The sequence below is a fragment of the Hemibagrus wyckioides genome, linkage group LG09 (genome assembly GCF_019097595.1).
Source record: "Hemibagrus wyckioides isolate EC202008001 linkage group LG09, SWU_Hwy_1.0, whole genome shotgun sequence".
Classification (NCBI taxonomy): domain Eukaryota; kingdom Metazoa; phylum Chordata; class Actinopteri; order Siluriformes; family Bagridae; genus Hemibagrus; species Hemibagrus wyckioides.
In genome coordinates, this window is record NC_080718.1 from 23,892,664 (window position 1) to 23,916,504 (window position 23,841).

Sequence of the window (23,841 nt, forward strand, 5' to 3'; positions counted from 1 at the left end):
TATATATATATTTTGCAACAACAACTCTATTGAAGATGTTCTTTGTTCCTATGAGATAAAAGGGGGTTTAAAAATGCGCGCTGGCCCTTTAAGGCCGGGTGTCTCGACAGTCCTCCAACTGTTTTATGCTAATTTATGCGGAGCCGCGCGGGCCGCAGCGTGCCGCCGACCAATCAGAGCGCGCCTCCAACCGCGGGAGATCCGAATTTCGCGGGACGTAATTTGGCGCTAAAACTGCGCTCTGTCGTTCCGGCTTGGTGTCAAAGAGGGAGCAGTGTCGCCGCTGCTGGAGTCCGGAGCTCAGCTCTACTGAATCCACATCGGAGGAAAAACAACAAAAAAAACAAAACAAAACAAGCAAACAAGGCGATATTTAGAGACTTCTTCGCGTTTTAGTGAAACTCAGCTGAATTTAAAGGTGCATAAGAGAGACTGAACAGTTTGAATGAAAGGTGCATTTTTAATGAATCTCAGATAATAAGCTGAAATCCTCTGCTGCTGCTGCTGCTGCTGCTGGAACAAAGGACACCGGACTCAAAGACGTTTAGTATGCCGAAAAAATACTGATCGCATATTTATAAATTCCTAGCTTTCTCAATTAGATCTGTTCATTTTTATATATAAAAAAATACTTTAAACTGAAATCGATTTATCCTAATAACTGCTGAATCATTGACTTGATTGACTCGGAACCGCAAATCAAACACACACACACACTTTTATTTCCGCTTGCTGAAATTTTGCTGTAGTTTTAGTCGGTACTCGGTGTGCACGATGATCCGGACCCCCAGACGCGTGTCTCCGGCCTCAGCTCGGGCTCCTGTGGCTCTGTCCTGCCCGCAGAAGAAACTCCTGTCCGGGGTCAGGGCAGATTTGCTGAGCTCGGGTCTCGCGAGTCCTCCCATGAGCTCGGTACCGCTCGGCTACTTCACACAGCTCGGAAACACACCGGCGACCGAGCGGAGAACCGCGGACTGTCTGTACGCCACTCCGCACGGAGCACGAGCTCAGAATGGCCGCCAGCCCGCTACCCGACTCCCGGTAAGACCCCGCTTTCTTACCTACTGCTGCTGACCGACAGTGGGGCTACGTGCGGAACAGCACACTGCTTTAGAGACTAGTAGCTTTATCCAGCACGCTGTCTGAGGTCCAGTCCCTCTGTGCTGCATCACATACTGCTTAATGTTACTGAACACTTCCTCTACCAAACTACACTACAGTCCGATCTGTTATACATATGAAACCATTTCATTCCTGAAATAGTCAGAAAAGAAAGTCGTATGGCTTCTTTGGCCAACACGGACACTGTCTGATTAATATTGACATTATCTGATCTAACAGGGATAATATCCGATGAATACGAAATGGACAATATATGATTAATATGATGATCTAATTATATGATGATATATTATCTGATTAATGTGGACAATATCTGATCTAATATGGACATTATTTGATTAATATGGACATTATCTGATCTAATAGGGATGTTATCTGATTAATATGGACAGTATCTGATCTAATATGGACATTATTTGATTATTATGGACATTATCTGATCTAATAGGGATGTTATCTGATTAATATGGACAGTATCTGATCTAATATGGACATTATTTGATTAAGTGGGCAGTATCTGATCTAATAGGCATATTATCTGATTAATATGGACAGTATCTCATCTAATATGTACATTATTTGATTAAATGGGCAATATCTGATCTAATAGGCATATTATCTGATTAATATGGACAGTATCTGATCTAATAGGCATATTATCTGATTAATATGGACAGTATCTCATCTAATATGGACATTATTTGATTAAATGGACAGTATCTGATCTAATAGGCATATTATCTGATTAATATGGACAGTATCTGATCTAATATGGACATTATTTGATTAATATGGGCATTATCTGATCTATATGGACTGTATCTGGTCTAATATGGACATTATCTGATTAATATGGATAGTATCCGATCTAATATGGACATTATCTGATTAATATGGACAGTATCCGATCTAATAGGGATATAATCTGATTAATGTGGACATTATCTGATTAATATGGACAGTATCCAATGTAATAGGGATATTATCTGAACTAATAGGGATCTTATCTATTTAATATGGATATTATCTGATTGATTTGGGCAGTATCTGATCTAAAATGGATATCATCTGATTAATATGGATGGTATCTGATCTAGTAGGGATATTATCTGATTAATATGGACAGAATCTGATCTAATGTGGACAATATCTGATTAATATGGACAGTATCTGATCTAAAATGGACATTATCTGATTCATATGGACAGTATCCGATCTAGTAGGGATATTATCTGATTAATATGGACAGAATCTGATCTAATGTGGACAATATCTGATTTATATGGACAGTATCCGATCTAATAGGGATATATGTGCCTGCTATCTGATTATAGACTTAATCTGATTGGATATGGGCATTGTCCAGTTCATGTGGAAATGATCTGATTGATCTGAATATATCTGATATTAGATACATTCATATGTAATGTGTGTGATACTTATCCATTAATACTTACGTTATTACTTTTCCTTCCATATTGTCCATACTGAAGTTATTAAAAGTTTATTACAGAATTCAAAAAAATTCAAGAAAAATATAAACTTCAATTTTTGTAATTTTTTTATTCTTATGTTTATGGATTTGTTTTATTTGAGGTTTTTACACGGTTTCAGTATGACACAGATAACCTAGTATTTGTGTTTCATAAATGTTGATAGAGGAAGTGTATGCCAAGGAGGCATATTACACACAAACACACACACACACACACACACACACACACACACTTTGGGTATAAGGAAGCAGTTACTGTGGATGAATGATGAATATGTACTTTTGATTTTTCTTGCATATGGAAAACCCGCCAATTTTGCATTTTTTCCGGAGTGAGGTCCATAAATCAAAGGCAATGTTTTAAATGATTTAATTAAAGACCTCAACTTTTTATTATTATTAAAGTTGTTGTATTTATTTGCCTGTTTAACTGCTCATTTGAATAGTATGCTTTTAATCCAAACTTCAGTGACAGGTAGGTGTGTAAATAATGGCAGTCGGGACCTGTTTTGTGGCTGGGAAATGCTCTGTGTGTCTCTAATAAGCAGACAAAAATTTCATCGCACACATTTACATAACGTTTATGCACTAAATCTGTACAAGGTTCCAGTCTGAGTGTGTATGAAAATGATTCTGTTAATATATTTACAACTCGTATGCGCATATTTCCAAACACTTAATTTGCATTTGTATTCTTCACAAAATAGAAGAAGAAGAAGACTAATGTTTATATCAGGACTTGGTTTAAACCTAGTGTTAGCTGTTATGTAACCTCCATCTGTGCTTTCTGGTCTAAGTAGATAGATAGATAGATAGATAGATAGATAGATAGATAGATAGATAGATAGATAGATAGATAGATAGATAGATAGATAGATAGATAGATAGATAGATAGATAGATAGATAGATAGATAGATAGATAGATAGATAGATAGAAAAATAGGAGAGGGAGATAGATAGATAGATAGATAGATAGAAAAATAGGAGAGGGAGATAGATAGATAGATAGATAGATAGATAGATAGATAGATAGATAGATAGATAGATAGATAGATAGATAGATACTTTATTGATCCCAAAGAAAATTCCAGATCAGCAAATTGCGACCTGTAGTGAGTGAAGGAACCCTGCGGAGTGTGTGAGTGTATTGGAATATAAAGGGTCTGACGGTTTGAGGCTTAAGAGGTTTATTTAAGATTACTTCTACGGGACCTGAGAGAAAGAAATAGGGGGAAGGGGCGAGAAGTCTGTTTAGGTGTATAAACACCCTGGGTCTAACTGTAGAGGTAAGCTTGAGTTGGGAGGGGGGACACACACCATGTGTTCACGTCATCAGATCTCATGCACTATTTTTCCCTGTTTGATGAAACTGCGTCAGACGCATGTTAGAAATCCTGCAGATTTGGACTGGTGAAGAAAGACAGTCCTGAAGGTTGTTTATATCAACTTAATCATGAAGCTGTAGCAGTTCTTAAATCTGTCCTCTCACAGTATGAGTCTAATCACACCAAACACCTGTCCGCCAGGTTTGACCTGTTCGTGTCTGTTTGGAAAGGTTGGGCAGATCACTGTAGTTGTAATGGAGGAAGTGTATTTGTGTGTACACATCCTGGACCGTCTCTTTTTTTGCTCCGTTTGCCCAAACTAGTGGACGATTCACATCGACTAGCGGCGACTGAGCTCACTGAATCGGCGAGAGAGATCGAGTGGCTCCGATTGGCTGTGAGCAAGCCAGGGACGTTACTGAAATCACACAGAGGGCAGCATGTTTACTTGCGTAATATTTCTCTGATTATTTTGCATGTTTAGTACATTTTGTCATTAAAATGCCCACAAAAAGCTTCATAATACAAGTGTGTGTGTGTGTAGGACTGTTTTGTAATCCGGTCTGGAATTTTTGTGTTTGACCAATTCCACCCACTCCTGCAATTATTTCTTTTGTTTGCATACAGTAATCTGTAATTAACTTATATAAACCAGTTACACTATTGTGTAAGTGAAATTACTGTGTAATAATAAACCTTTAGTGAAGATGAAGATAAGCGAAGATGTAAAAATAGGTAAATATGTTGCTCCACACAGACTCCCAGTACACTGCCATGTCAATCAACATGGCCTGTCTTTGGGATTTTAAAGGCATTTTAATGTCAGAAATATCAGAGAAATATTGAGCAAATAAACATGATTTCAGTAATGTCCCTGGCAGCCAATCTGAGCCACTCGATCTCTGTCACGGATTCAGCGAGCTCAGTCGCTACTAGTCGATGTGAATCGTCCACGTCCAGCTTGGCAAATGGAGCAAAAACAAAAAAAAAGGACACGGTCCAGGATGTGTACACACAAATACACCGCTTCCACTACAACTACAGTATGTTGCTCCACACAGACTCCCAGTACACTGTCATGTCAATCAACGTGGCCTGTCTTTGTCTTGCAAGTCTTATGTCTTTAGAGGAAAAAGAAGGAGAACTCGTTCTCTCATAGGATCTTGGGTCCCACAGGATCTCAAACCTCTAGGCTATGTCCCAAAGCTATATGCTACTTTCAGGTCACCTTGAGCCACCAGCTTTATTTCACCTTGACACAAGCCAATTCAGTTTCAGTTTCAAAGTATTTTATTGGCACTGATTGTTAGCAGACAATATTGTCTAAGTGTCAAGAAAGAATGAAAAATAAACAAAGAAATAAAATAACAGTGACAAATTATAAGGTTCCTGTGTAGGCCATGAGCACAAGGATATGTGAGGGCAATTATTTACATGAAGTGTGCACAATTTAACAAGATAAATGCAAATACATTAGGCTCAAGGCTCTAGAACTGTAAGAGAGGGACAAATATTGAAAAATACACAAAAACATTCCCTCTGTTGGTGTCTTGATGGCGGTGCTAAAGAGAGTCACTCGTCCAAAATCTCCAATAACTTCCACTCGTCTTTAATTGAGTTGAGATCTGCTAACTGTGAAGACCATAACATACGATTTACATCATTTTCATCCTCATCGAACCACGCAGCGAGACCTCAGGCCCTGCGGTGGGGGCGGAGTCATCCTGTACCACCTGTCGGATTGGAGCAGAGTGAAATGCATGTGAAGACTTTGCAGATTCCCGGGAACATGACAATCTGCATTTTTCCCGCCAGGAAAAGCCTGCTGAGGGAATGACCGTTGATATCTGCTACCATATAAGTGCTAACAGGAATGAACTTGTTTTATGGACACGAGATTGAAAAAGAGAACAGATGTGTGTGTCATGCTTCAGTGAGAAACAATTGCAAGGCAAATTGCTGTGTTGAAAGAAGAAGAAGAAGTTGTTTATCACAATCAATAAATATCAGTCACTGATCACTTTCCCATATCCTGTATTTCTGCTTTGTATCTTGCTTTTCTGATTACGTTCACTCATTTGCGTCTCTTCGTGACTCCTCCAAAACGGCAGACGAAACTGAGCTCTTGCTCTGTCATAGTTTCAGTCTGAGTGAGCGGGGCACTGGTTAGATGCTCATATGTGTGAGCGCTTCATGAGCTGAAACATGCTCACACTCGTAGGCGTCTGCCCCATCCGTCAGAGGCCAGTAGCACCTGTTGGGTCAGACTTTTAACGGCTGTTAGTTGAGACTTCGAGGAATAGTAATTTATGCTGCTGTTCTTTTGTTGAAGTTCTAGCTGGATGGAGTTTTCTGTAACAGCAGTTTTCAATATATATTTTTCTATATTCTCAAACTTGTACAGTAGACAGTAGATACATAATAATCTAAGGCAATTTACTAATATGGGGACTTAAAAGAAAACCAGGTTGATGTAAAGCTTTTCTCTAGAAGGAGTCTTCAATGTCTATGTAAAGCTGGTGGACTCTTTAGACACAGACGTCTACAGGACAGAGGAGTTTCTCCGTGGCATGACCACCATTGGTTCTTTCTTTGTGTCTTATTTATGTCAAGGAAGAAGGAAAAATTAGGGAGGTTTGAATGAGGGGACAGCTATTTATAGTAAGTGCTAACAGGAAGGAACATTCCATAACATTTTTTGATAAAGAAATATGTTAATTAATATACAGTAAGTGTAATATAATACGTAAATCTATCCTTTCATAATGCATGGGTCTTGAGGAACCTGGAGACTGTTCCAGTGGCAAGCCATCACAGGTTACAATGGATTCACGCGCACACTAACTAACACACAATTTAGAGAAGCCAATCTGCCTACAACCTCATGCCTTTGCATCGGGGGAGGAAAACCTGAGTACCTACAGGAAACCCCTAAAGCACATGCAAAATCCACACACACAGGAGCCCCCAACCCTGGAGGTGCGAGGCGAACATGCGAATCACTAAGCCACTGTATCTCCATAGCTTTTCCTTTCTTTACAAATTGATTACATTCAAAGGAGATGTTTCGAGGTGACGTTTCACCAGACCGTGACTTTGAACACTGATGTGTGTCTGACGCTTTTTGGAGCACATGTATTATTTAGCTTATTCAACGCTGAAGAGGTTTGTACTGGCGAATGCGCTTTCTAACGTCTGTGAAAGCTTTGACAATTCGCTCTTTTGGTGTTTTCAGTGTGCTGCTTCTGCCTCAGCACTTGTCTGTAAAAGAAACACTGCATGTGTTGAGAACGGCACATGTCTACAGGCTTCTCTGTGTCCTTCATGCATACTTTTGTGTGTGTGTGTGGGAGAGGGAAAGAAAGAGAGAAAGAAAGAAAGAACTTAGATTACATCTACATCCTCTTTCCAGTAAACGCAGATAGACAATAACGTGAGCTCTAACTCTTCAGGTCTCAGAAGTGTCAGAAGACGTTTTGTCCTTTGTCTACCCCCGAAGTAGGACTTTTTTATTGCTCATTGATCAGTGATCCATTACTGAGCTCCAGCACCTTCAGCCTACAAACCTCAAACAGCTGCATATCAAAGACAAAGCTTAAATCCACCTTTTTCTCTCCTTCTGCTTCTGTCCCTGTATCACCCTGGCTGTCTCTCTAATGCGCACACACACACACACACACACACACACACACACACCGACTTCTTTCCCTTTTGCCCTGAAACCTTTGATGGCATCATCAGCAATTCAGGATGACCTTTTGCAATATGAATGAGTGTCTGTGTGTGTGTGTGTGTGTGTGTGTGTTTACTCTAGGGTGTGGCAGATGCACTATGTGTGTATGTAGGCGTACTCGGACCAGGCTTTGGTTGTTGCAAAAGCTACAGAGAGATTATGGTGTAGTCTATAATGTATTATGCTAGAAAAAAATACCAGTACATGTAACCTAAACATCATTAATGGATAAGATTGAGAGATAAATTAAATTATAATCCCGTATCTCGACATGAATTTACATTGCAATACAAGTTGTACTGTTAATATGTTTCACGCTAGTGTTGCTAAGATGAAGGAAATCCCTAAAATAAGCCCTGATCTTTTAATTTACAGCCTAAAACATTAAAGCATGTTGAAATATATACAAAATATGATAAATTATGAAGCTTACTCAGCACAGGACTGGGCATTCTAACATTCAGCAAACACTGGTCTTTTCCAGTAGCTCAGTAGCTGTCAATAAGTTCACCTAATTTATCAACATCACACAAAACATTCTTATGTATATTTAACTTATAGTTTTTATTCTTTTTTTATATTCCTGTTTAGCTGCTTTGCCCATTAATAAAAGTGCTAAATAAATCAAATTGAACTGGATTGAAAAGTCTTTAATATCTACCAATACTTTGTCCAGTAATCAAGTTGATTGTCATGCTGTTTAAGTTTGCTGCCTCACCCATGTGTGTGTGTTTGTGTGTGTGTGTATGTGCGTGTGTGTGTGCGTGTGGAGTTTTGCATGTTCTCCCCATGCCTCTGGGCTTTCCTCTGTGTACCCCAGTTTCCTTTTCAGTCCAAAGACATGCTTTGTAGGCTGATCGGCATCTCTAAATTGTCCATGGTGTGTGAGATTGTGCCCTGTGATAGACTGGCATCCTGTCCAGGCTGTCCCCTGCCTTGTGCCCTGAGTCTACTGGGATAGACTTCAGGTTCTCTATGACCTTGTGGGATAAGTGGGATAAGTGGGATGGATGGCTGGATGGATGATTAAGTCCTGCTGGAAACTAGTTCACAAGCACAGAGAGCCAATCAGATTCCAGCCTTTAAGAACCTAAAGCATGTGGACAGAAAATTGTGTAGGCGGAGACTAGTGTGTACGTGACACACAGGGCGCAAGTTTAGACATGATGTCACATGACCAATACTATTTGCAGTTAATTGTTCCAATCACACACAGTAAACTGTCTCAACAAAGACCGAGCTAAAAAGGGTGGATATAAAGAATATAAGGCTCAAGTGGATAAGGCTCTGGGTTGTTGAGCGGAATGTCGAGGTTCACGCCCCAACACCGCCAAAATGCCACCGTTGGGCCCTTGAGCAAGGCCCTCAGCGCCCCCTGCTCCAGGGGCATTGCATCATGGCTGACCCTGTGCTCTGACCCCCCTAACCCTCCAAGGATGGGATATGCAAAGAAAGAATTTCACTGTAAGATAAGGTATATGTGACAAAGACAACTTAACTTTATTTAGTATGACAAATATGTAGGATTAAATTAAATTTAAAAATAAATAAATAAAACGTTTTTTCTCCAGTTCTAATTTATCTGTTTATATATAGAAATGGATAGAGATACAGAAAATCATATACAATTTTAGCCATCATGAGAATGTCAAATACAGAATTAAAGCCTTTTATCTTTCAGCACTTTTTTCGTCATATTTTGTTTCACCTAGGATTAATATATATATTTTAACGGTATATATATTTTACATATATATATATATATATATATATATATATATATATATATATATATATATATATATATATATATATATATATATAAAAATATATAAAATATATATATAATATATATTTATTGATATATATATTTTTTAACAGTAGCTTATACTTTCAAATCTGTGTATGATTAATTGCCTTTGGCTAAATGGATTGTAAATGTGTACATAATTCAATTTTACTAAACTGACTTGCATTGACTTTCAACAGTTAAGTCGATTACATCCGATTCAGATAAATGATAAGATAAATAATAAATGAAATCAATAAAAAATTAGAACGGTCATTTCTGGAACTGTGGTTTTTTTCTTCTTCTTTTGGTTCTTATTTTCATTTTCAGGCGAGATTTTCATTTTCATTCATCCAGTTTCATTTTCGTTGCACTACTCATCAGTAGAGGAGGAAGGAGAGTTGTGCCATGTCCCGTCTGGGTGTGGACCCTATTGAAGAATGTATGTAAAAGGTGGGGATTTAAACCTATGAAAAGTTGCAGTACAGCTGCAATATTTACAGTTTTTCAAAGCGTATCGTTAACCCCGTTGGCGTTCTGAAACATAACAAAGCAGACATTTTTACACTGAACATCGGGGACAATGGTAATCCTGTGCTCCTGTATTTTGTGGTTCCTCCCTGTATTGTGCTAAGGGATCAGTGCTGAATATAGTTATTATGTGAGTTGAACAGGGCACATGTGGTATGTGGGCGGGGCTATAAACACTGCAGACTGTTGATTGGCTGAATGACATTAATAGTGTAGTGATTAATGTTAGTGGTGTAGTGGCTGCCTGCTGGGGTTTTTGCTTTCAGAGGCAGCAGCACAAATGTATCATAGAATTTTTGGCTTTATTCTTGCTATTATTTATCTATTGATTTATCTAGTCCTCTGTTAGTTAACTCCATTTTACATCAACCTACGTTGCTTTTAGGGTATAACGTAATGACATATTACCTAATGAACTACATCCTCAAAGTGGACACTAACAGCCTCTCTCTGTTTTACTACGGTTAAAGTATTGGCACCCTGGGCCTCGTTTAGGTCTCTCAGCATCTATACATTTGGTACATTGGTACATTCCTGGCGATTTACATTTTTATTTCATTTTATACAACTGAGCAATTGAGGGTTAAGGGCCTTGTTCAGGGGCCCAGCAGTGGCCGGTTGGTAGTCCAACGCCGATTAGTTGCCCAATGTCTTACCCACTGAGCTATCCTATCCCTTTACAGCAGTCCAATCAGATCACATGCTCAATAGTAACAGTATGAGTAACAGTGCCATGTACATATTAATATAAAGTTAAAGCTATACATCTGTTTATTCAATTCTGCCTCAGAGAAATCAATTTGGAAATTTCATATACTATTTATATACCTACAGTACCATCAAGGAGGTGCTTTGCCCAAAGCGAGGCTCAGCCATTGCTCTCAGGCTGTGCTGACCATTGTGAATTCCTCAAATTCGTAGGAGGGTTAGGGTTAGGGCTCGACTGCATCATTTCTGATAGTGGGGGACTGTGTTTGCTCTCCCCTTTCTCATTTTTTAGGGGCAGTGGTGGCTCAAGTGGTTAAGCCTGCTTGAGGATCAGGGTTCAAACCCCAGCACCACCAAGCTCCACTGTTGGACAATTGAGCAAGGTTCTTGACCCCAACTTCCTCAGCTGAGATATATGAAGAAAAGAATTCTACTGTGCTGTAATGTATGTGTGGTGGTGATAAAAGCTTCATGCCCTCGGTTCTTCTTCTTCTATTTCACTACTGCTGGCCATCACGAGTAACCTTACACACCCCCAGCGGACTCCTCCTTTTATATAGTATTGTTAAATGATTGGAAAATGGTCGCAGGTTGGTGTGAAAAGCTCTAATAGTCAACGATCATGTATAAGAAAACAACTCAGCTTTTTGAGCATTGAGGTAAATTGTATATAAGGAATATGAGGAAGGAGAGGGGGCATTCTTATATGGGGAAATAAGTGCCTTGAAATTGATTATTTTTCAGTAATATCACCCGAAATTAACACTAATACTTTGTTATGGCTTACGTTCTTGAATGTCTGAGGAAACAAGTTACTTCCTACTATTGTGTAGGTTATAGCATCTATAAACGGTTGTTTCTTCACCAGTTTCTCTCTGTTACTGTGAAACCAAAGGCTTCCAAAAAAAGACTTTGGTATGGTTGCTGTACAATGTGCTGATGCTGGAGACTCCTTAATAATCAGCTCCTTACAGAAACCTTCATGACTATGATTATAAGCCTCTGTGTGAGATGTTACTATGGAAATTAAAACACCGGCATTAATACAAATGTGGGCGTTCGTCTTGCTGCTGGAACCAGTGCAGCTTTTAGAGAATCAATATCTTCCGACCAATCAGAATCGAGGATTCAGAAGCTGCATGAAACCAAATAAAAAGCAAAGAAGGTTAAAAAAAAGTGACATCATTTTTACACCATGCTTTAGCTCTGGTATTTTGGGTGAAAATTCATGTCTGCTCTCTTATATGATGAATAAGTTTTAGATGTAATTGGTGTTGCAGGCTTGACCTCTGATGAGTAACAGTGCCATGTAACATATTCATATAAAGTTAAAGCTACACGTCTGTTTATCCAATTCTGCCTCAGGTCAATTCTGCCTCAAATCTCTCTCTCTCTTTTGTTTCCCTTCTTTTATGATTATGAAACTGAGTTTTCTTCTTATGCCATGGCTTTTCTGAAGCATGCAAATGTGTTTGAAAGGATTTTTCTCTCGATGATAAATTGCATTCGGTTACACAGCGTTGAAAGAGTGCTTACTCATCACTGCGGTTTAGGTATGAGGAAAGGGTATGACATTTCCTCTCAAGTACTAGTGAGTGTATGTGCGTGAGAGAGAGAGAGATGGTGTGACCCAAAATTTTAGTCATTACCCCATGGGGTATATAAGGACCTTGGCTTAACTCAGTATAATGTGGGTGTTTTTTGCTCCAGGTTTATAAACTAGTTTTATTTAAGTTGTGTTAGTAGAAGGGGAAGTTGTTGTGTAGTATTGTATTGTGTAGTACTGGTGTTCTCCTAGATTGCGATACATTGAGTAGATGAGGAATTTTATTGTAAGAGAACCATTACCTTGATGTACCTTGATTTGTGCAAGTATCATTTTGTATGAATGATTTTAAATAACAACAATATCATGATGTTACAGAATCGATTGGATTGTTAGGAAATGATTTAGTAAAAGATGGTCAAGGTTGTGTCTATCTATCTATCTATCTATCTATCTCCCTCTCCTATTTTTCTATCTATCTATCTATCTATCTATCTATCTATCTATCTATCTATCTATCTATCTATCTATCTATCTATCTATCTATCTATCTCCCTCTCCTATTTTTCTATCTATCTATCTATCTATCTATCTATCTATCTATCTATCTATCTATCTATCTATCTATCTATCTATCTATCTATCTATCTATCTATCTATCTCCCTCTCCTATTTTTCTATCTATCTATCTATCTATCTATCTATCTATCTATCTATCTATCTATCTATCTATCTATCTATCTATCTATCTATCTATCTATCTATCTATCTATCTATCTATCTGTCTGTGTGTCTATCTATCTATCTATCTATCTATCTATCTATCTATCTATCTATCTATCTATCTATCTATCTATCTATCTCCCTCTCTTCTCTCTCTCTCTCTCTCTCTCTCTCTCCTGCTGCAGTACAATTCAAGAACCTGAACAAATCCTAGTTAGAACGCTGCCTTATTTCTAACCTCATCACAATGACATTAATCTGTCTGGATTACGGTGTGGTTAAGAAGCCGGCTGCTGCACATCTGTTCTTCTAGTGCGGGGAAAGAGGAAAAGAAAATAGGATCGAACTACAGAAACTGGGCCTTTCCCCCACCTGTTCTTCGGTCCAGATGTTAGTGACAGGTGGAAAGCTCGTTCAGCTTAGGGACAATACCAGGCTTCTTCTTCTGACTGACACTCACAGCACACACACACACACACACACACACACACAGACATGCACACACACATGCAAATGCAGTCACAAACTCAGAGACAGTGACGTCCTTATGCAAATGCACATAGGATTCAGTGCCCACACACACACACACACACACACTGAAATCTTGGCACATGATTTGCATCCTATTTTGTGGTTACATTAGATTCCCTTCATCAAACTTATGAAAACAATAGACAGTATTAAGCTGCCAGTTATTACAATCAAATGATTTAATCACTTTCAGATCTCTTTTATGAACGGATTTAGTTTCTCGAAATACAATACGAAACGCAAAAACACTCATCAGTCTGTTCCGGTTCGACAGTGTCTTGTCATTTGCTTTGCATCCTGAACCAAGACTAATCCTGTTTTTTTTTTTCCACTTCCACTAGTTATTGAAAAATCACCCTTAAGGCTGTCTCTGCCCTCATGCTATATTGTGCGTTATTTCAGTGCAGAGTTTAGTTTGACTTGAGGATATCAAGAAAAGAAAAGTGAGCATCATATAAGAGGAAATAAACCAGTGGATCAAAAATAGATCAGGTCTAAACATCAGGTCTAGTATGATGGGTTTGTTTGTTGGGTAGTTTTCATGCTATTTTATGCTTGTTCAAGATAAAATGTAAAGGTTCTGCAGTGAGCTTCATCATTAGATTGGATAAGTTGTCTTTATTGTCACATATACATTATTGCACAGTGAAATTCTTTCTTCGAATATCCTATCCTTGGGGGTTGGGGTCAGAGCGCAGGGTCAGCCTTGATGCACTGCCCCTGGAGCAGGGTGGGTTAGGGACTTTGCTCAAGGGCCCAATAGTGGCAGCTTGGCAGTGCTGGGGCTTAAACCCCAATTTTCCAGTCAATGACCTAGATCCTTAACCACTTGAGCCACCACCTCCCCGATTAGATTAGATTAGATTAGATTAGATTAGATTAGATTTAGATTAAATTGAATTCGATTCGATTCGATTCGATTCGATTCAACTTTATTGCCATTGCACATGGGTAAAAGGTACGGTGGCCGAGAAGTGCAAAACAATCGAACGATTCCGAAAACAAAATATCAATTCAGACAAACTGGAAAAGGTGATTATAGTTTGTGAATAGAATTCTTACAGCTGATTGGACGAGACATCTGTCACTCAGGACATACAGGTCCAGCAGGCTGCAGCAGTAGAAAGTGGACTTGTGTGTGTATGAACACAGCTCTGCTCTTATAACGCTCCTTACATCCTTTAATCTGGAATAGTTTAATCTTCGAAACATTCCTGCATTCCCTAGGTGTGTTTTTAGACATTGCAAACTAATCTTTAATCCATGATACACTATCAGCATATCCAAAATCACGGCATATGTTCATCCTTCCTCAAAGTAGCGCTGAATGAATTCCACTTTCTCATTAAGATAAATATATATGTTTGTTATTTTCTTTAAAAGATTTAAAGTTGCACTGTTTAGAAAAAGGGTTTATAGTGAAGGCAGAACTCCACACATGTACAAGAAATAAAGTCAGATACACAATTTCCTACTGCTTGTATATCTTGAGTGACAGATGTCTCGTCCAGTCAGCTGTGTAAGAATTCCGTTCGCAAGCTATACATACCTATTATTACCTATTAACACTATCATAGCATGTTTTCAGAACGTAACTCCAATAATCTTCAATTTTAAGGATTTAATTCGATGGTAAAGAAACAACAGCGAGTCTGTAAAATACTACATGGACAACACCCCCTCATAGAAATGTACAGTTTCAGATCCTTCTTTCTTTCTTTCTTCCCAATTGCAGCCACACCCGTGAGAACAGCTCATGGCTGCGATCGGGCAGTGACTGCATTTCAACGTGGCATGAACACACCAGTGCAACACAGTGACAAAATGCAACGCAACAGGAAATTACTGTACTTTCACTCCTGACATACAGTCAATGATTAAATCTTAAAACTAGCAATGGCTTACTGATGTAAGAGCAACGGAGCTGATGGAGGGTTCTGCTTTTCGGTGTAGTGTGTTGTCTTTAAGTCATGAAAATCTGTTTATATGAAGAAATGGATAGAGATATATACATATACATTTTTAGCCATGATGAGAATTTTAAATACATTAATTATATTTTGGATTAGTATGGATTTTTTTTAAATGTAGCTTATACACAGATCAGGCATAACATTATGACCACCTGCCTAATATTGTATTGGTCTCCCCTTTTTGCTGCCGAAATAGCCCTGTCATGTACTTCACTAGATTCCTGAAGGTGTGCTGTGGTATCTGGCACCAAGATGTTAGCAGCACATTATTTAAGCCCTGTAAGTAGGCCTCACCTCACAACTTACAGGACTTAAAGGATACTTTTGATAGATACTGACCACTGCAGACCGGGAACACCTCCACAAAAGCTGCAGTTTTTGGAGATGCTCTGATCCAGTCGTCTAGCCATCACAATTTTGTCAAACTCTCTCAAATCCTTACGCTTGTCCATTTTTCCTGCTTCTAACATCAACTTTGAGGACAAAATGTTGACTTGCTGCCTAATATATCCCACCCACTAACAGGTGCCATGATGAGGAGATCATCAATGTTATTCACTTCACCCGTCACTGCTCATAATGTTATGCCTGATCTGTCTTATCTTTGTTTGATTTATTGCCTATGGTTGTCTTTAAGTCACAACTGAAAATCTGTATATCGTATTTTATATTTTCCTCTGAGTAAATGCTTTTCTATCTGCAATAAAGCATTCTCAGTATATTCCAGATGTAATTTCTCGTATCTACACTCGTACACTATATATATATATATATATATATATATATATATATATATATATATATATATATATATATATATATATACAGGTAAATATAGGCTTTTAAAGTAGTGTTGGTTTTATCTTAAGCGCAGATGTTTTAAGACACTTAATCAGATGCTGTTCAGTTCAGTTCTAATGCAGATCAAGCTGAAGTGTTAAAGTGGAAGAGATTTGCTCTGGAGTTTTCCTTGCACTTGTTAAAGCGTGAGGTCGTTAAGGGCTTGTATTGAGGTCGTATTGAGAGAACGTCGAGTGCTGCAGTGGATGAATAGCGAGTACTCGAGTGAGAACTTTTTGTTCAAGTGAACCTGGAAACCACACGGCAACTAACCACAAACTCACTGGGACTGCATGAGTTATTATAGTATGCTGATAGATAGATAGATAGATAGATAGATAGATAGATAGATAGATAGATAGATAGATAGATAGATAGATAGATAGATAGATAGATAGATAGATAGATAGATAGATAGATAGATAGATAGATGAAGCCACTGTTTTTCACATCCGTTTATGTTTTCTTCCTATTTGTGGTTATGAGACTCATCACTGCCCTCAATCCAGTCTTCCCTCAGCAACCTCTTGCCCATTAATAAGAAAAAAACGCAGCTCGTCTTGTTCCTGAGATCGTCTCAGTTCTCTATCCTGAAGCAAAATCTTTTAGAAGACTATTACAAAGCACTGACATGGGACACTCAGAAAGCTTCGCCATATTAATTAGTTTTGTTTTTTTCTTCTTTCTTCTCTTCCAGGCGAAGAGACGGCTGGATTTGGAGGATCCGCTCTATCTCCCAGATTTCCGCACACCCAAAGGAAAGGGGAACACGCCCTTGGCAAGGCTCTCCAGCCCAAGGAGTGAGTGAGAGAGCGAGAGAGAGAGAGAGCGAGAGAGAGAGAGAGAGAGAGAGAGAGATTGTTCTAAATAATTGGTGATATGAATGATATATATCACATTGTGCTTTCTGCAATTACGTGGAGTCATTGTGAAACCTCCTAGACACAGCATAGCATCCACGTGAGACTCCACATAGCAGTACCCGAGCAACCAGCTGAGTTTCCTTAGCAACCAACTTGCTGCAATCTTGCAAAATGTGCTTTCAGTACTGTCAGGCTGTAAACAACGACCAGGCTTTACAAGCTGTCTCATTATTAAGTGTGCCTTTATATACCTATCGGGCATAACATTATGACCACCTGCCTAATATTGTGTTAGTGCTGCCAAAACAGCCCTGGCCTGTTGAAGCATGGGATCTACTATATCCCTGAAGGTGTCTTGTGGTTTCTGGTACTGAGTGTTAGCAGCAGATCCTTTATGTCCTCTAAATTGTGAGGAGGGGCCTCCATGGGCTAAAGGATACTTTTGATAGATACTGACCACTGCAGACCGGAAACACCCCACAAGAGCTGCAGTTTTGGAGATGCTCTGATCCAGTGGTCTAGCCATCACAATCTGGCCCTTCGTCAAACTCAAAATCTTACGCTTGCCCGTTTTTCCTGCTTCTAACACATAAACTTTGAGGACAAAATGTTGACTTGCTGCCTAATATATCCCACCCACTAACAGGTGCCATGATGAGGAGATCATCAGTCTTATTCACGTCTCCTCTCAGTGGTCATAATGTTATGCCTGATCGGTGTATAATTCTTAATTTATAATAATAAATAATTGAAATAATATGTGAATTTCACTCGCATTTAGTAGTAAAAACTTTCCCTGTTCATCTAGTCCTCTTCATGATCCATTACAGCCCTGACCCAGACACTCTAGCTGTACTTCAGACGAATAAATAAACGATTCCCTTCTTCTCCTCTTCATCACACAGCCCCCAAGTCTCCGGGCGAGCGAACACGCTATGACACCTCGCTCGGTCTGCTCACCAAAAAGTTTGTGGGGCTGCTGAGCGAGTCGGCAGACGGCGTTCTGGACCTGAACTGGGCCACTGAAGTGCTGGAGGTGCAGAAGAGGAGGATCTACGACATCACCAACGTGCTGGAGGGAGTTCAGCTCATCCGCAAGAAATCCAAAAACCACATTCAGTGGCTGTAAGTCTGTTCAATTTACAATGAATGCTTACATACGAAGGTGTCAATAAATCATCAGGGGATTAACCATGACGTGAAGAGACAGACAAGGTATTATAAATAAACAGCATATTATATTTATTTTCCCTAATTACATAATTGAATACTTTAGTAAACATAGTATGAAATTTAGATATTATCTCACATCATGTGGATCTGTGAATAATCTCACCTGGATAACAAAACCAAAGTCCAGAACCTTCTATGAACTGCTGCTGTGATCTTAAAGACTGTCCTAATGGTCTGCTTGGGACTTTTTTAATGCACGTTTCACCCACTGAAACAAAAATATGACCAAGAATTATGACCAGTCCCACCACTGACCAAAGAATTATAGCTAATTCCATTCATTTTCCATATATAACCAATCCTGTCCACTCCCAAAGGAAATACGACTAATATTAATAATAGTGATCCATCGGCACTGCTCGACTGATCCCACCATCTTTCAGGGTAAAAGAAAGACCTACATAAAGACTCTTTTTCTGTTCTGATAACTCAGTAGTGGAATGAACTTCCTCTAGATGTCCAAGTCACTGTCTGTCTTCAAACGGGGACCTCTCTCTTCCTGAAATACGTCAATTAACACTTGTATTGATTAAAAAATAAATAGAAAATCTTGCTTTAGGTTTAGGTTTAATGCTTTTGTTTCGGATGTGTGTATCAGGGTGACCGGAGTGTTTGAGGGTTCGGCGAGTGCTTCGGAGCGGATGAACGTTCTGCAGAGAGAACTGGCCGAGTTGGACAGGAAGGAGAACGCTCTAGATGACCTCATCCAGTCCAGCACCAATCAGCTGCGAGAGCTCACTGAAAACAAAGACAACCAACGATATCCTTCCAGCCCTAGCCGTGTGTGTGTGTGTGTGTGTGTAAATGTGATATGCAGTATGTGAGTGAGTTAGCATGAGCAGCTTATATGAGTTTTATTAGAATTTGATACACATACAGCTATTATCCCTTAACTCGCAGCCACGTATGGATATGTGACATATCAGGACATTCGGTCCATTTCGAGCCTGCAGAAGCAGACTGTGATTGCGGTCAAAGCTCCTTCTGAGACCAAGCTGGAGGTACCAGAGGTATCTGAGGTGAGGGTCAGACTTTTATTTTACCCCTTCACCTTACTCAGGTCTCGCATCCTCCAGGAGCGCAGTTTAGAGTCACTCTGTCTCTCCAGGGTCTTAGTGCTAATCTGATTACATTCCTTTCTTCCTCTTCAGTATAAAGAACCTCCATTCAAAAACACTGAGACTTCATACAAATAATCAGTGTATCATGCTAAACATAAATATACAATAACCTCACTTTAGGTGAGCTATATAACCATAGTCATGGTTAGTGTAGTGTATATGAAATCATTTAGATTATTTAGAGAGCCAAATTCAAACAAAGTTAATTCTGTGTATTTAATATTACACGTTCTTTCCTATCAGGAGGGGTCTATGCAGATCTACCTGAAGAGTAAGAACGGTGCTATCGAGGTGTATCTGTGTCCAGAGGAGGTGCTAGAGGATGAAAGTCCAGTAAAAGGTGGCTCTGCCAGGAAGGACCACTCATACGGCATCCCACAAACGACTCACTGCAACACACCGTCTCATCCAAACACACCTAAACAGCAGCACAGCCAAGAAGGTAAGACAGTGGACGTTTCACATAATAATCTTGACTGACCACTGAATCTTGTCAGAACTAGATGAAGAACCTTTCTGCCTTGTTAGAGAACTGATGAAGAGACACATTTTTTATTTATTTTCCTCCACAGCTACACCACCTAAATCCCAGGATAACAGTAGCACCTCCACCCTAATGGATGTAGAGGGCATTCTTGGGCTTCCCCCCAGCCTGCTACAGATGACTGAAGATCAGCTCCCAGGCACAGCCTTGACCTCTGACCCCTCCTTCGTCTGTTTCTCACCCCCTCTCGACCACGAGGACTACCTCTGGGGGCTGGAGAACGGAGAGGGGGTCTCTGACTTTTTCGATAACTACGATCTGGGGGATCTACTCCAGAGCTGAAGACATGTGCTTCAGTGTGTGTGTGTGTGTGTGTGAAATGGTACAGTCCTGATGTGTGACACGCTCTATGTAAAATGGGACGGTCCTAGTTCTTGTTTTAAGATAGGTACTACTCTTTTTTTATTTTTATTTTCTAGTTGCAGTTTTGTTAGAAAATGTGAAGAACCAAGGAAAGAGTCATGAGCCATTTTACATTAAGAGCTTTGCTTTTTTTATTCGTATATGTGACAATATCTATCTAAAAAAAACCTCAGAAATATCTCCATACTCGTGCTGATACTCAAATCACAGAGCGCCCCCTAGAGGAGCTACACGGCCCTGGCTTTTACATTAGAAGAATGTAAAACTTCTCAGATAAGCAACAGGATATCTCCAGGCTTTTATGACAAAATCTGAATATTTAAATGAAATTACTCCTTATCTTTCCCAATCCTTCTTCTTCTTCTGCTTCTTCTTCACATTGCTCTAAAACACACAACTGAACCTCAAAAGTGCCTAGAAATGCACAAATTCGCTGTGTTAGAGCAGGAAAAAAAAAGACTAAAATGTGTATGGGAAGAGGAATAAAACAGGAGGAATGGGTTGAATTACTCTAGAAAGCCATCGCTTAATTTGTTATAGCCATAGTTAATGAGCTAGCTAGCTAATAGATATTTTCTGATAAAGAAAAGATATTTTTCTACCTTGTAATGTAGCCAAAAACAGACACTGTAGGAATTTTTTTTTCTTTTGACAGTGTTTTCCTGTAGAGGATTTCAACATGCATTTATTGTTTTTCGATTTGAAGCTGAAACTCAGGAATTTTTTTATTTTTACTGTCTTAAGATGTCCAAAGCTAAGCATTTGTACGGTTGTTTATAATTATTATTATTATTATTATTATTATTATTTGTTTTTTTTTTAAATTGTATTATTATCATTTTGCCACTAGAGGGCAGTAGTAAGCCAGAGTCACTCTGTCCTTCATGTACTTCAGATTGGTGCTCATTATGTGTGTTATCCAGAAAAAAGGGGTCTAAACTATACATTTCCTCGTCACTGGGGTGCTGATTTTATCTACCGGACCTTTAATACGTGCTTTTTCACGTGTGGCTTAAAAGTAGAATAGATTAGATATTTGGACAGTACTTTCTATGCTTTAACTAGACAGCTGCTTGCTAGGTGGAAAAATATGAACTAAAGGTATTTTACAAACCGTAAAATGTAGCAGTCCAATGACAAAGGAATGGTACCAGTACCGCTTTTTTCTATCCTCCACAGAACCAGTATTTCATCACAACCTAATGAGACAAATCTCACAATCGTGCCTGTGAAGTCCAGATCTAGCCCAGAGCTTACGCCATGTACAATAATCCAAGCTAGCTCTCCAAGCGCTGTTCTCGCCTACCTCTCAGGTCCGACCTCGAAACAAGGTGACGTGAGCGCGTTACCGCTTCAACGCAAAGGATACACAACGTTCCGGCAGCTAAGAGTTCATCGAAGTGATCCTATTGGGCGGGGTTTTCTTTCCCTCTTTCTATTTTTTATTTCTGATCGTTTTCTATTATTCATCTTTTATACATAAATGAGAAATCGGATCGGTTTTAACGGCTTGCGACGGGGAAAAAATGGCTACTTATTATTGCAGTCAATGAGCTGAGATTACATTTCTAGGCCAAAATCCTACATCACACATAATTCAAGTCACATTGTTGGCGATTGTGCATAATGAAATAAGACGTTTTTTAAACCTAAATCACTCGAGGATGTCTGATGGATATTTGTTTGAGTGATGACTATAGATTTCAGCGTATGTATAGATTATATACCTTTTATAAAAACACCCCCATCTTTTATTTCACACTGATTTTGACAGTGTGCACCGATTCTGGCTTGATTGTGTCCAACATCCAACATTCTGGGCGGATGGATCATTCTGGCTGATCTTTTTCTCCGAATTATTCCTTTAAAAAACGATCCGTTTGGAATTGAATGATCTCTCTCTTAATAACAAGAGAACAAAGACGATGTTGTGTCTTATTTTTTGTTGACGTCGAATTCTTGCCCCACCTGTCCTAAAGGCAGAACCAGAACTAGTCTAGTGTGTGTGTGTGTGTGTGTGTGTGAGGTTGAGCCAAGTCATGGCTCATTTTTAAACATGTGTGATTCAGCCTCGTCTCTTGCCGTGTTTTTTAACACTGTTTTTTGGTTTTCTTTTTTAAAACAAGGAGACGATCTGTGACTCATTTGAGTCTGAAATTGCTTAGTTTGATTTATTACGGCTGTCATGAGTGTGATCTTAAGCTTTATTTTTAAAACGAATTCAACCTAAGACGGTCGAGGTGATTAATATTTCAATAATGCATTTTTTCCCCATCCCTTTTGAAATGGATTCTCCAGGGATAAACCCCTAACCTAAGACTTGCCAGTGTGTGTGAATGTTACAAGATGCTTTTATTCCCCAGGGTTCCTCGTTTACTCGTCCCTCGTTTATGCGTGGGGCTAACGTCCTGTCCTAACAAACTTGAAAATTGTGTGCTTTTGAGCATGTGTGTGTGTGTGTGTGTTTGTTTTCATAAAGAGGTATTAGGTAATGAGTTTGTTTGTAGTGCAAATTGTTTAGTTCGAATTTCTTAGCATTCTTTGTAAAATGCATTATATTTGCCATGAGTCGAAGAAACGCTGATTTTGTATTTATATTGTATAATTTGACCGAATTGATTCTTAGTGTAATGTGTAAATAAGCATTTGTTTCAAAAGAAAGCAGGGAGCACTTAATGTTTCATGGTGTTTTGTTTTTGTTAAATAAATAAAACCCTGGTGTTATGATGATGGATTATTATTATTCTCAGTGGTTGTTCCTCGTTATGTCGTAGATTAGTTTCTGCAGCAGCTGGAGTTCAAATCACAGGATTCTATTAATGCTTAACCTTATTGTCCACCTTCCTAGGAACACCTGTCCACCTGCGTATTCATGCCGTTATCTAATGCAGCTTACCTGGAAACCGGGAACTTCCAAAACTCGTCTTTCCTGTTGCTGGAAAATTACTCACAAAAGTTAGAAGTTGGTTACAAAACATCGATAAATGTTAAGTAAATACACCGATCAGGCATAACATTATGAACAGTGAGAGGCGAAGTGAATAAAACTGATGATCTCCTCATCATGGCACCTGTTAGTGGGTGGGATATATTAGGCAGCAAGTCAACATTTTGTCCTCAAAGTTGATGTGTTAGAAGCAGGAAAAATGGACAAGCGTAAGGATTTGAGTGAGTTTGATGAAGGGCCAGATTGTGATGGCTAGACCACTGGATCAGAGCATCTCCAAAACTGCAGCTCTTGTGGGGTGTTCCCGGTCTGCAGTGGTCAGTGTCTATCAAAAGTGGTCCAAGGAAGGAACAGTGGTGAACCGGCGACAGGGTCATGGGCGGCCGAGGCTCATTGATGCACGTGGGGACCGAAGGCTGGCCCATGTGATCCGATCCGAGAGACGAGCTACTG

The 23,841-nt window shown here is 39.2% G+C and overlaps 1 protein-coding gene across 1 annotated transcript; it reads left to right on the forward strand.

Moving 5' to 3' along the window:
• The first annotated feature begins 241 nt into the window (after positions 1–241).
• Positions 242–23,168, forward strand: e2f2 (E2F transcription factor 2). The gene is made up of 7 exons (XM_058400028.1): positions 242–1,041; positions 17,015–17,117; positions 18,086–18,305; positions 19,012–19,173; positions 19,318–19,432; positions 19,778–19,976; positions 20,107–23,168. Exons 1-7 carry the CDS (start codon positions 775–777, stop codon positions 20,358–20,360), a joined length of 1,320 nt encoding a protein of 439 aa, XP_058256011.1. The 5' UTR covers positions 242–774; the 3' UTR covers positions 20,361–23,168.
• The last annotated feature ends 673 nt before the right edge of the window (positions 23,169–23,841 follow it).